At 54.1% G+C, this 11,324-nt stretch overlaps 1 protein-coding gene across 4 annotated transcripts; it reads left to right on the plus strand.

Annotated features, from left to right (window-relative positions):
• Positions 1-66: 66 nt before the first annotated feature.
• Positions 67-11,253, plus strand: FOXRED1 (FAD dependent oxidoreductase domain containing 1). 4 transcript variants are annotated; one of them, XR_004302039.1, is made up of 13 exons: positions 67-197; positions 2,195-2,415; positions 3,560-3,670; positions 3,959-4,077; positions 5,180-5,274; positions 5,556-5,657; positions 6,021-6,097; positions 6,283-6,443; positions 6,572-6,701; positions 7,160-7,264; positions 7,489-7,747; positions 9,391-9,522; positions 11,215-11,253. XR_004302039.1 is itself a non-coding variant. In XM_032426405.1 (12 exons), exons 1-11 carry the CDS (start codon positions 98-100, stop codon positions 7,741-7,743), a joined length of 1,476 nt encoding a protein of 491 aa, XP_032282296.1. In that variant the 5' UTR covers positions 67-97; the 3' UTR covers positions 7,744-7,747; positions 9,391-9,620. The 4 variants fall into 4 exon arrangements, 3 of the variants coding, with proteins under 3 accessions (XP_032282296.1, XP_032282295.1, XP_032282297.1); XM_032426405.1 differs by lacking the exon at positions 11,215-11,253 and having other exon boundaries at positions 9,391-9,620; XM_032426404.1 differs by lacking the exons at positions 9,391-9,522; positions 11,215-11,253 and having other exon boundaries at positions 7,489-8,188.
• Positions 11,254-11,324: the final 71 nt, after the last annotated feature.

Here is an 11,324-nt window from a genome sequence, read left to right on the forward strand (position 1 = left end):
CTGAACGGCCTGCTGCGCGGAACAGTGACGGCGGGGTGGGCATGGCGTAGGGAGGAGGTAGGGTGCGAGCCTCAAAGGGGCGGTTCGTAGAGTGGCCATGCTGCGAAGGGCGTTGCGGTTATGCTTGGGCCGGGGCCGCTTCGGCCGGGGCCGCTTGGGCCGGGGGCTAGGCACACACCGAGGAGGCTCCACTCTGGGTAAAGTTGAGGGCAGCGGAGGGTATCGTGTTCTTGGGTGGCCCCAGTCTCCAGCTATGTGACCTTCAGAACTCGGGACCCGGCCCACGATGGAAAGACAGTGGGGTCGGCTGGGAGAAGGGGGTAAGCTTGCCTGCCAGATCTTGTAAAGCCTGAGCAGATGTATGGATCCCAAAGATGCGCTTCTCAGGTGACAAATGCCAGATCGTTCTAAGCCTCAACTTACCGCCAGAATAGCAGAGAGCCAGCCTGATTGATTGGTTGCACAGATAGGTGTGCATTAAGGCCTGCTAGCGTGCAGGATGCTGTGCCTAGTGTGTGGCTGTTAAGGAGGAAAGAAGGGAAAGAGGATAGGGTCTATGTCCTGTGGAGGTGCCTGGAGTGTAGCTGGAGAGGGAAGACTTCAATAGGCCAGTTCAAGACTGGATAGAACCCAACTTGGACAAATGCTCTGCACTGCTAGTCACCGAAGCTAGTGTAATTGGAGAGGTACATGGAGCAGGTGGGAACTGAGATCAGCCTTGAAGATAATTGTTTACTGATTCAAGGACGGTGTGTCTTCCAAGTTCTGGGGAACTGAGCAAAAGTTAGGAGAAGAGAAGTATTGGTTTGGTGCAAGGAACTAGCAAAAGCCATGTAGATAGAGCATTTGTGTAGAAATAGGAAATGTAGTTTGGACAAGGAAGGTAAGCCCAGATCAAGGAGATTTTTTTTTTTTTTTTGAACATTGCCGAGAAGAGTTTGGACTTTGTATTGGAGTCAGTGAAAAGACTTGGAGATTTTTGAGTTAGGTGTGAAAGACAAAAGGATTCATTTATTCAAGGCACTTACGATGTGCCAGGTTCTGTGCTAGGTTGGAGATTCATTGGTGAAGAAGGTAGGCATGGTACAGTATGAAGCAATCACAAATAAACTCAAAATTGCAAATGTCTTGCATGAGGTAATGATACAGTGTGACAGGAGATTTTGACAGTGTTAGGGGGTCAGGAAAGCCTTTCCTGAGAAAATGATAACTGAACTGAAAGGGAAAGGAAGCAAGGTGTTAATGGCAAAGAAATGGACACAGTTTCAAAACAGAGAACCCCTGTGTAGATTCCGTGTGGTGGGATGAAATAAAGCACCATCAAGGTGTGGAAGGGGCTGGAGTGGGGGAGTAGGGAGAGAACAAGGTAAACAGGAGCCAGACTCTGCAGTGTCTCATAGGCTGTGTTGAAGATGTTGGACTTTTATTCTTGGAGTAACGGAAAGCCACTGGAAGGTTTTAAGCAAGACAGTATGTGATTAAATTAGTGCTTAGAAAATATTCTAGCTGTGATGCAGGAGAGTTGGGCAGGCAAGAGGGGAATTAGTGGGAACAATTAGGAGGCTTTTGCATTAGTCTAGGTGAGAGCTTATGGTGGTTTGGTCTAGGGTGGTGGTAACAGAGATGGGAAAAAACTGGGGGAGGGACAGATTGGGGAGATATTTAGGAGGCAAAGCCATCGGGACTTGACAATAGATGGGATATGAATGTAGCTTTGCTGGTGGTGATGGATGGCCAGGATAAGATGCCACTCAAAGAGTATCATGCTTCAGAGGGCACTGCAGCTTGGGGTGTGCCAGAACCTATTGGTCCAGGAGCCTGGAACATCCAAGAGGAGAGGACAATGCAGTTGAATATATGAGCCTGGGGCTCAGAGGAAAGAGCAGTCTGCACAGGAGATAAACATGTGTAAGTCACCTGGCCTAGGGAGAGAGTACAGAGCGTTCATTTTAAGAAGTTGAATCTTGCATTGCTGGGCACGATGCATGAGAAGGCAAAGAGCCAAACGGCATACAGACCATATAGTGAAGCTGTGGAATACTGCTGGGTGCGAGCTGACCTTATGAGAAGGGAGGGCCATGGAGACAGCCAGCTCAGTGTCCTCTTAGCCCACCTTTTCCTGTGCCGATCCTCTAACCCCTTACCACCTGGAAAGAGAATGTATGGCCTTCTGACCTATAATTGCATCCCACAGACCAGAATGGAAAGGTGTCCGAGATTAAGAAGAAGATCCAGTCAGTCCTTCCTGGAGGGGCCTGGAATCCACTGTACGACACCAGCTACCTGCCCCCTGAACACTCGGATGTGGTGATTGTGGGGGGTGGGGTGATTGGCTTGTCTGTGGCCTATTGGCTGAAGAGGTTGGAGAAGCCACGAGGTGCCATTCGGGTGCTGGTGGTGGAACGGGACCACACGGTGAGGTCTGGGGGAGGGCGGCGGCATGAGTGGGGCACGGACTCTTACTAAAGGGCAAGGGGAGCAGAGGGGAGGAAAGACTTCAGTCTTTGGGGGTCCAAAGTCCAAAGGGACTGTACTTTGGCTCTTGTTTAGAAATAGTCCCAGGTGCTTCCTCCCTCAAATTAGAGGCTTTGGCAGTAAGGTTTTTGCTTTTAAAAGCAAATTTCACAATGTTGGATCTTCTGGGCGCCCACAGGTCCAGCAAAGAGAAACTGTATTCCAGCTTTAATGAACACAAACAGCTATCTCATCCCCCCTTCGAGATTCTATTACTTCTGAGGTTTTGCACAGTTGTTCTATTTTATTTTCTAAGATTTTATTCATTTATTTGAAAGAAAGAGAGCACACAAGTGGGGAGGGAGGGGCAGAGGGAGAGGGAGAAACAGACTCCCCGCAGAGCAGGGAGCCCGATGCGGGGCTCGATCCCAGGACTCTGGGATTATGACCTGAGCCAAAGGCAGACGCTTAACTGACTGAGCCACCCAGGCGTCCCTAGTTGTTCCTATTTTAACCACTGCCAGTTAACCAGGAATCTTGCTAGTTCTATTTTCCAGTTGGGTAGATGAAATGTTAGTTTCCTGCGCTTGGACTTCCAGGCCATTCCCATTTTGTGCCACAGTGCCCAGCCCTTTTAGATGATTGATTCTCTCTGCTCTGCACATCTGCTAAGAAGGATTTTAGGGGCGCCTGGGTGGCTCAGTCGGTTAAGCGTCTGCCTTTGGCTCAGGTCATGATCCCAGAGTCCTGGCATCAAGCCCTGCATCGGGCTCCCTGCTCCACGGGAGGCCTGCTTCTCCCTCTCCCTCTGCCCTCCCCCCCTCGCCACTGCTTCGTGCTCGCTCTCACGTGCTCTTTGTCTCTCTTTCTCTCTCTCTCTCTCTCAAATAACTAATAAAAAATCTTAAGAAAAAAAAAGGTTCTTAATAATAGTTGCCCTCTTTGGGTGCTGGTTGACTTGCATATGGGTTTATCTCCCTCAACTCCTCTTAGATTACAAACTTGCAAGTAGGACTCCCCTCTATTTGTAGGTGCTTCTGTTAGTGGATTCTGCTCACGTGTGACAGGATGCTGGCCGCCCTCAGCTACTTTGGTCTTTCCACAGTATTCCCAGGCCTCCACTGTGCTGTCTGTGGGTGGGATTCGTCAGCAGTTCTCGGTGCCTGAGAACATCCAGCTCTCCCTCTTTTCAATTGAGTTTCTGCGGAACATCAATGTACGTGCAAAGGGGCTTGGGGGTTGGGGTGGTGACCTCTTGTTTAACCCAGAGAGAGGAGCCGCCCAGCCGGCCAGGGGAAGCAGGGAGCAGAAGCAGTTCGGGCAAGTAGGAGTTGGAACCTCTAGTTCTGTCCCTGGTGGTGGTACCCAGAGGAGGAGGGCTTCCCCGAGTCTCGGGAGCTGTTGGTGAGGAAGCCAGGAGAGCTCTCCCTCCTTTCTTTAAATCAACTTCTTCTAAAGAGTTGTCTTTTTTTTTTTTTTTTTTTTTTCCTTTTTTTGCATATAGGAGTACCTGGCTGTAGTCGATGACCCTCCCCTGGACATCCAGTTCAACCCCTCGGGTTATCTCTTGCTGGCTTCGGAAAAGGGGGCTGCAGTGATGGAGAGCAGCGTGAAGGTGCAGAGGTGGGTTCCCGGCACGACCACCCGGCTGCTGCTCAGCTGCACGCACCCGGCAGGCTCCGACGCTGACTTAGCAGCTGGGGCGGGCGAGTTGAGAAGACAGGTCTTGACTGTGCGGGAGCTCAGTCTGTCGGGTAACACAGACAAGACCTCCGGGACCCTGGGCTGTCACACAGACGTGGACCACATGCTGCCGCGGTGGTTCCTGAATTTGCCAGATCCTAAGAACCACCTGGAAAATCCCACACCTGATGAGCCAGAACGTCTAGGGAAGGGCCCAGGAATCTGCACACTTTTCCTGTAGGGGCCAGATAGCCAACGTTTTAGGCTTTTGGGGTCATATGGTCTCTGTGGCAGTCACTCAACTCTGCAGTTGAAACAAAAGCAGCCGTAGGCAAAACATGGACAAAAATCTGAACGAGTGAGTGTGACTCACGTACAAAGATGCAGGCAGCAGGCCGGTTTGGGCGGCCCCTTTCCTGAGTGAGTCTCTTGGTCGGACAAGAGTGCATGTGTTTAACGAATAGACTTGCAAGGGACATCAGGTAATGTCCCAGATGCAGCACTTACTCATGTAGCCACCCAATCATCCCCATTTTACATGTGGGTAAACTGAGGCACGAGGCGCTAGTCAGTGGTGGTGCTGGGATTCAAACCAGGCAGTCTGGCTTGCCAGTGTGTTCTTTTAGGATCTGTGTTGCTGTCTTTGGGGGACAGTGTCCCATAGGAGATTGCTGTGCTGGTGGACAGGGCTGTACTAGAAAGTGGACAGGAAGGCCCTTCTAGGCAGAAGGGAAGGGAACAAGGGGAGGCAACCAAGGGACCTGCTCTGTTGTGAAAGGACAGGGAATAGTTAGGGGATGACAGGGAGTTTAGTGTGGCCAAGGAGATACCGGGGTGTAGGAAAGGAAAACGGGGTCGGGTGCTGAAGAGCCATGACTAGGAGGCTTGGTCTTGACCCGCTTAGCAAGGAGGAAAACTTGGGGAGTTTGGGGCAGAGATGTGACACAAATGAGGCAGGATCCCCACTTGTGGAGTTGGGGTCCCTACTTCCTCTCTGCAACCCCCGCCCAACACCCTGCACACAGTTGCGCGTTTCTCTCAGGCAGGAAGGAGCCAAAGTCTGTCTGATGTCTCCTGAGCAGCTTCGGAACAAATTTCCCTGGATAAACACAGAGGGTGTGGCGTTGGGATCTTACGGTGAGGCCTGCTTGCAGAGGGGTTCAGGGGTCGAGGGGTGCCTCGGGTTGGGAGTCTCAGCACCTTCTAGCCACGTCAAGAAGCAGTGCTTCCCCCTGGCCGGCAGAGCCTCCCCCCGGGCCATGCTCGCTCTCTGTCCTTCCACAGGATTTGCCTCTGGTGCACTTGGGCACCATGACCTTCCCTGGCTTGTGAGCCCTAAAGAGGAGTCAGGGGCATGGGAAATCCAGTAGGAGAGGAGGGTCCTAATCCCGCCTTATGAGTCCTCTTGCTGATCACAGGGATGGAGTACGAAGGTTGGTTTGACCCCTGGTGTCTGCTCCAGGGCCTTCGGCGGAAGGTCCAGTCCATGGGGGTCCTCTTCTGCCACGGAGAGGTGACACGTGAGTCTGAGGTCCCATGCTTCTTCCCTCCGCCAGCCAGCACACAGGCGTGGATGGGGTCTTACCTTCACTCACGGGCTAAGCAAGAGTTGGTGGGAAAGGGGGTTCTCCCTGAGGGCTGGCCCTGGCCATTCTGACTCCAGCTCCTAACTCGGCTTCTTTGCATGACTTACGACGTGCTTGAAGGTCTCGGCACGCTCCTGAGAGGTGTGCACACCATGTTCGGCCAAGTTCGTCCTGGTTACCCCATCTCTGTGGGAAAGCCCCCGCCTTCCAGCTCACTTTCCTCGTGAAACCCATGGAATCCCAATCTTGCCCTCTTCAGGCCTCAGGAGTTCTTTTTTTTTTTTTTCCCCCATGCAGGTTTTGTCTTTTCGTCTAGCCACATGGAGACCACAAGTGGGGAAGAGGTGACTTTGAAAAGGATCCATGAAGTCCATGTAAGTTCCCAGCCTATGCATCTTCCTTACCAAAGCGGAGGGATAAGACCGGTAACAACTGTCATCTTGATCTTTTTCTGCCCACTTCCAGTCTGGGTAAATTAAGGCTCAGGAAGAAATGTACCTCTCATGGTGCCCAGTGTGTGGGCCAGGCCCTCCCTCCCCTCCCCCTTTGGTGCCTGCAGGTGAAGATAGACCGCAGCCTGGAGTACCAGCCCGTGGAATGTGCCCTCGTGATCAACGCGGCGGGGGCCTGGTCTGGCCAGATCGCGGAGCTGGCTGGTGTCGGGAAGGGGCCGCCTGGCACCCTGCAGGGCACCAAGCTACCCGTGGAGCGGAGGAAAAGGTAGCTCCCCTCGGGGCGGCTGGGAGGTTGGGGAGGGGGACAGAAACCGTGTAAGAGTTTGTTAAATGCGGTCGGGAGCGGCGGGGGCGTGCTCTTCCCACCGTCTTCTAACCCGCCGGTCGTGGCAGGTACGTGTACCTGTGGCACTGCCCCCAGGGACCGGGCCTGGAGACCCCATTCGTCGTAGATGCCAGTGGAGTCTATTTCCGCCGAGAAGGACTGGGCAACAACTATCTGGGCAGCTGTAGCCCCACTGAGGTAGGCTGGGCAGGGGTGGGGTGCTGGGCAGGAGACGTAGGCCAACTGTCATGAAAGAGTCAGGCTTTGGGGCGCCTGCGGGGCTCAGTCAGTTAAGCCTTTGCCTTTAGCTCAGGTCAGGATCCCAGGGTCGTGAGCTCGAGCCCCGTGTCGGGCTTCCTGCTCGGGGAGGAGTCTGCTTCTCTCTCTCCCTCCTGCTTGTTCTCTCTCACTCGCTCCCTCTCTCTCTCAAATAAATAATAAATAAAATCTTTAAAAAAAAAAAAAAGAAAAAGAAAAAGAGTCAGGCTCTTTGGAGGGCCCAGCACTGTTACTGATGTTCCAGCCCCTCTGGGTTTGAAGTGGGATCTTTCCTCCCTGCCCCCCACCTACTGAGGGGATTGAGTAAAGGGTCGGCGAGGTCTGGGTCAGCCCTCGTATCCCAGGGAGCATAAGTTATGTCCCCACTCTCACTGCAGGAGGAGGAACCGGACCCAGGGAACCTGGAAGTGGACCATGATTTCTTCCAGGACAAGGTGTGGCCCCCTTTGGCCCAGAGGGTACCAGCCTTTGAGACTCTGAAGGTAACTAGGAGGCACATGAGCCTGGAGCACCTCGGGCCCCTTGGGAAGCCTGACCACTGCCACACGCTCTCCACCTCACAACTGCTAAGGACTCGTGGTCTAGGGACACATCCCATCGACCCCTCAGCAGCTGGGAGACGCTGCTGCGTCTGACCCCTGGGCAGGAGTGAGGGTGGCACGTGTCGGCACTTTCCTGGGAACCACAGCGTCCTGTCCACCTGCAGGTTCGGAGTGCTTGGGCTGGCTATTACGACTACAACACCTTCGACCAGAATGGTGTGGTGGGTCCCCACCCACTCGTCGTCAACATGTACTTTGCCACGGGCTTCAGTGGCCATGGGCTCCAGCAGGCCCCTGCCGTGGGGCGAGCTGTGGCAGAGATGGTGCTGGATGGCCACTTCCAGACTATCAACCTGAGCCCCTTCCACTTCAACCGCTTTTACTTGGGAGAGAAGGTCCAGGAGCACAACATCATCTGAGCCTGTAAGCTCTTCCCTGGGCCCCGCTGCCCCATCCGTGACCCTTGGCTCACATTCACATCCTCCTCACTGTGGCTTCCTCCCCAGCACCAAGCCAGGCTCTCCTCCATCTCCTGTCCCCGTGGGGCTGGGCAGGCAGGCCGACTGTAGGCTTTGAGAGGCACTGTGTCTTAGGCCCAGGCCAACAGAGAATGATGGGGTGAGACCCCAGGACTGATCTCTGGCCCAGGCCAAGGCCGCCCACCAAGGTTGTGCAGCTGGGCGGAATACCTGAGCACGTGCCCCAAGACTGGCTTCTTCTGGTACTGACCCAGAAAGATTGCCTCTGCCTCTCTTTGCCAGGCTCCAGCAGAGCCCAGGCAGGGGGCATTGCACGGCAGCCTGGCCCAGATTTAGTGATTGTTTACCTTTTTCATCAGTCAATAAAATGTGATTACTTTTTCCATCCAGGCCTCTGTCCCTTCTACTTTCACCTCCTGGAGCACCCACTAGCCTTTCACACCAGGCTGGGAGGAGCATGGCCTTCTCCTCCCGGGAACATTCTAAAGTCCTCCTTATAGGCATCTTGTTTGCACACGAATGCCTCCTCTTCCTGAGTCCCTGCAGGGTTTGGTTGTAGAATGTAGGGAAGGCTTCATTCATTTATTCACTATTTATTCAGCTCCAGCTCTTGGCCAGGCCCAGGGCTGCATATTAGGGATATACAGCCGACAGGCATACCGTATGTCCTCACGGGAGTGTTCTTATCTCTGCCCTGCCCTTCAGCCCAGATCAGATGTAGTGCGTCCCCATAGTGCCGGGAATAAGCACAGGTCACGGACACCTCGTCTCACCTGGGTGTTTCTCCATGAAGCTTCTCAGGGAAGTTGTCCTCTGAGCTGAACCTACAGGACGAGCAGTTTAACGAAGTGAATGCACAGAGGGGAAGCGGGGAGGAGAGCGAGGACGGGGGTGATTGCAGACTTCAGGAAAACCATATACAAATGCCCGGGACCAAGGGTTAGTAAGATTCAAGGGACAATAAGAGATTTGTCCAGGTGAGATCATGGAGGGAAGGAACAGAGGCAGTAAGAATCAGGGCAGGGCCAGGAGCCAAAGAGCCATGCTGTGGCGCTTGGGTTGTGTTCTGTGGGCTTTCAGTAGAGAAGCGACATGCTCCGATTTTCCTTTTAGAAAAATCACCCTGACTGCCTTGTGGCGAATAGACTATGATGTCAAAGCAGGAGGGCAGATGGGAGGCTGTCACTGCAGTCCACAGGGCAGACAGCGGGGCCTGCACTGTCAGGGCAAGAAGCATGTGTGTCCAAGAAGTGACAGTAGTCACGAGAAACGGGGTCAAGTAAGACTCAGGTTTTTGGCTTGGACAGCTAGATGTATGTCTTGCCTTTCACAGAGGTGAGGAACACCAGGGAGGAGCAGGGTGAGGGACAAAATGAGTGGTACAGTCTGGGACATGTTGAGTCAAGGGTGCGTACAAGGACATCGGGTAGAGCTGTCTAGCTGGGAGTTGAAGGTACTGCTGGGCACTCAGGATGATCTAGGCTGTAGAGATATGGATACCATGGAAGAGAATGGCATCCCCCCACAAGGGGAGAAGAGTAGGGGGCCAAGGGGGGAAGCCGGGGGTGACCCCACTGTCATTTTAAGGGATGAACAAAAGGAGAGGAAACCGAAGAGGTGGCCAGAGAGGCAGGAGAAAAGCCAGGAGCGGGAGGTGTCCCAGGAACCTAGGAGTGGTCCGCGATATCCATGCATGCTCGCAGGCTGGATCAGTACCAGGTAGGTCGGTGGGGCCCCCACGGAGAGCGGTTCTGGGAAGCAATGTACCTCGGTGGGGTCCGAGGTGACAGTTGTTCAGAAGGGAGAAGTGAATGGGAGTAGAGACAGTTAGTAAAACGTTCATTCCCCCTCAAAAGCAGCCTTTGGGGAGAAGAAGGGAAAAGATGGGCCTGACTGATTATCAGCTGTGTGAGGGAGGGCGGACCGGGGACAGGGGAGTGGCGCTGCCCCGTGAGGTAACAGGAGAAGCCCCTGGGCTGGGGAAGAGCCAGGACTGATGAGGCGAGCAAAAGAGGAAGAGCCTCGGGTGCTGAAAGACAGGAAGGAACTTGCCAGGGGCATGGGCTAGGGACAACTCAGGCCAAGCCCAACATCCGTGATAACCCTGTAAGCTAGCCTCGTCAGGTGCCCAGTAGTCACTCACCCTGCCTTCAGTAGCTACCCCCCTCTGTGGGTCAGAAGGAAAATGGCCTTCATCTGGCTCCTCACCCTGAAGCTACTTCAAGATGACAAACACTGTACTCATTTATTAAGAATGCATTAATGAGGCCTCGTAGGAGAGCACTTACCCTGCCATCTGTCTTCCCTCTCAGTCCAAGCCTCCTTCACCTTTGCCCCAACACTGAGCTGTCGCCATGCGTGCCCTCCACCCGCTCTCAGCCAGGCTTCCCTGAGTGCCTGTGCCCTGCGCTGGAGCCGGAGGGGAGCCCTGGCTCAACTCCAAACAACAGGGTGGTACAGGGCTGGTGAGGAAAGAGGTGGGACGGGCAGGGTTAAGAAAGCCGTAGAAAGGAGCCTTGCCAGAAGGGGGCGCCGGAAGAGCACAGCTGGGAAAGGGAGCGCACGGTGGGTGGAGGGAACAGCGGAGGTCAAGCACCCGGCCCGGCAAAGCAGAGGTGTGTTGGATAAAGGGTCAAAGAAACCCTTCCTGTACTTCCTACCTACTTCATCTCACCTACTCCTCCCCGCAACACTGGGAACCAGGTACTGTCATCTGACCACGAGTGAAGTGAACCGAGACAGGCCACATACTTCCCCAGGGTCAGACGGCTAGTAAGTGATGAGCTCTGGATGTGAACCCCAGCGGTCTTGCTCCAGAGCCGCTCCAGAGCCCTCGTGTACAGTCCGAGACCACACTGCTTCCCAGGATTAGCCACTAATTCGCTCTGCTGGCTGGTGAGAAACGTAGGAAATCAGACTGAAAGGGAGATCATGAATCATGAATCTTCCATCAGTCCTATTAAACTAGCTGCATCGTCCAGCATTTGGGAGGAATGTTTCCCAAACTGGCATGCCATGGAACACTGCTCAGGAAGATACTGGTATTTCTACTACGCTGAAACAAGTCGGGGAAAGGATACGTGTTGTCTTCCCTCCACCCTCCACCCCCCACCCCGTCCTGGTGCTTCACAAAGCTCATCAGCAAGCGGGCAGGTAAAGAAATCCTGCACTTTAACCCAGGACTCAGCCAATGTCTTGCTCATCACTTTTGTGCAGCAGGGAAGCGCGGGGTTTGGCATCAGCTTCCAACACCGGCCTCAGTTAGTGTCCCCCCTCAACCCCCGCCCCGCCCCATTTCTGCGGTTGAGAGCCCCGCTACCACCTGCCATGTGGACTTTGGACAAGTCCTTAAATCTCCACTTTTTTTTTTTCTTTTCTTTCTTTCCCCCCCCCCCCCCCCCCCCGCCCCAGGCCGCGCATGGGGGAGGAGTAGAGGGAGAGGGAGAGAGAATCTTGAGCAGGCTCCACGCTGAGCAGAGCCGCACCCAGGGTGGACCTCAGGACCCCGAGATCACGACCTG

The sequence above is a fragment of the Phoca vitulina genome, unplaced genomic scaffold (assembly GCF_004348235.1).
Source record: "Phoca vitulina isolate PV1807 unplaced genomic scaffold, GSC_HSeal_1.0 scaffold34, whole genome shotgun sequence".
Classification (NCBI taxonomy): domain Eukaryota; kingdom Metazoa; phylum Chordata; class Mammalia; order Carnivora; family Phocidae; genus Phoca; species Phoca vitulina.

What these genes read in the sequence shown, in the direction of transcription:
- FOXRED1 (XM_032426405.1), top strand. Translation starts at nt 98, where the DNA reads ATGCTGCGAAGGGCGTTGCGGTTATGCTTGGGCCGGGGCCGCTTCGGC. An exon ending in AGCAGCGTGAAGGTGCAGAG is followed by an intron (nt 4,078 to 5,179) that starts GTGGGTTCCCGG and finishes CGTTTCTCTCAG; the next exon opens with GCAGGAAGGAGCCAAAGTCT. An exon ending in GCAGCTGTAGCCCCACTGAG is followed by an intron (nt 6,702 to 7,159) that starts GTAGGCTGGGCA and finishes CTCTCACTGCAG; the next exon opens with GAGGAGGAACCGGACCCAGG.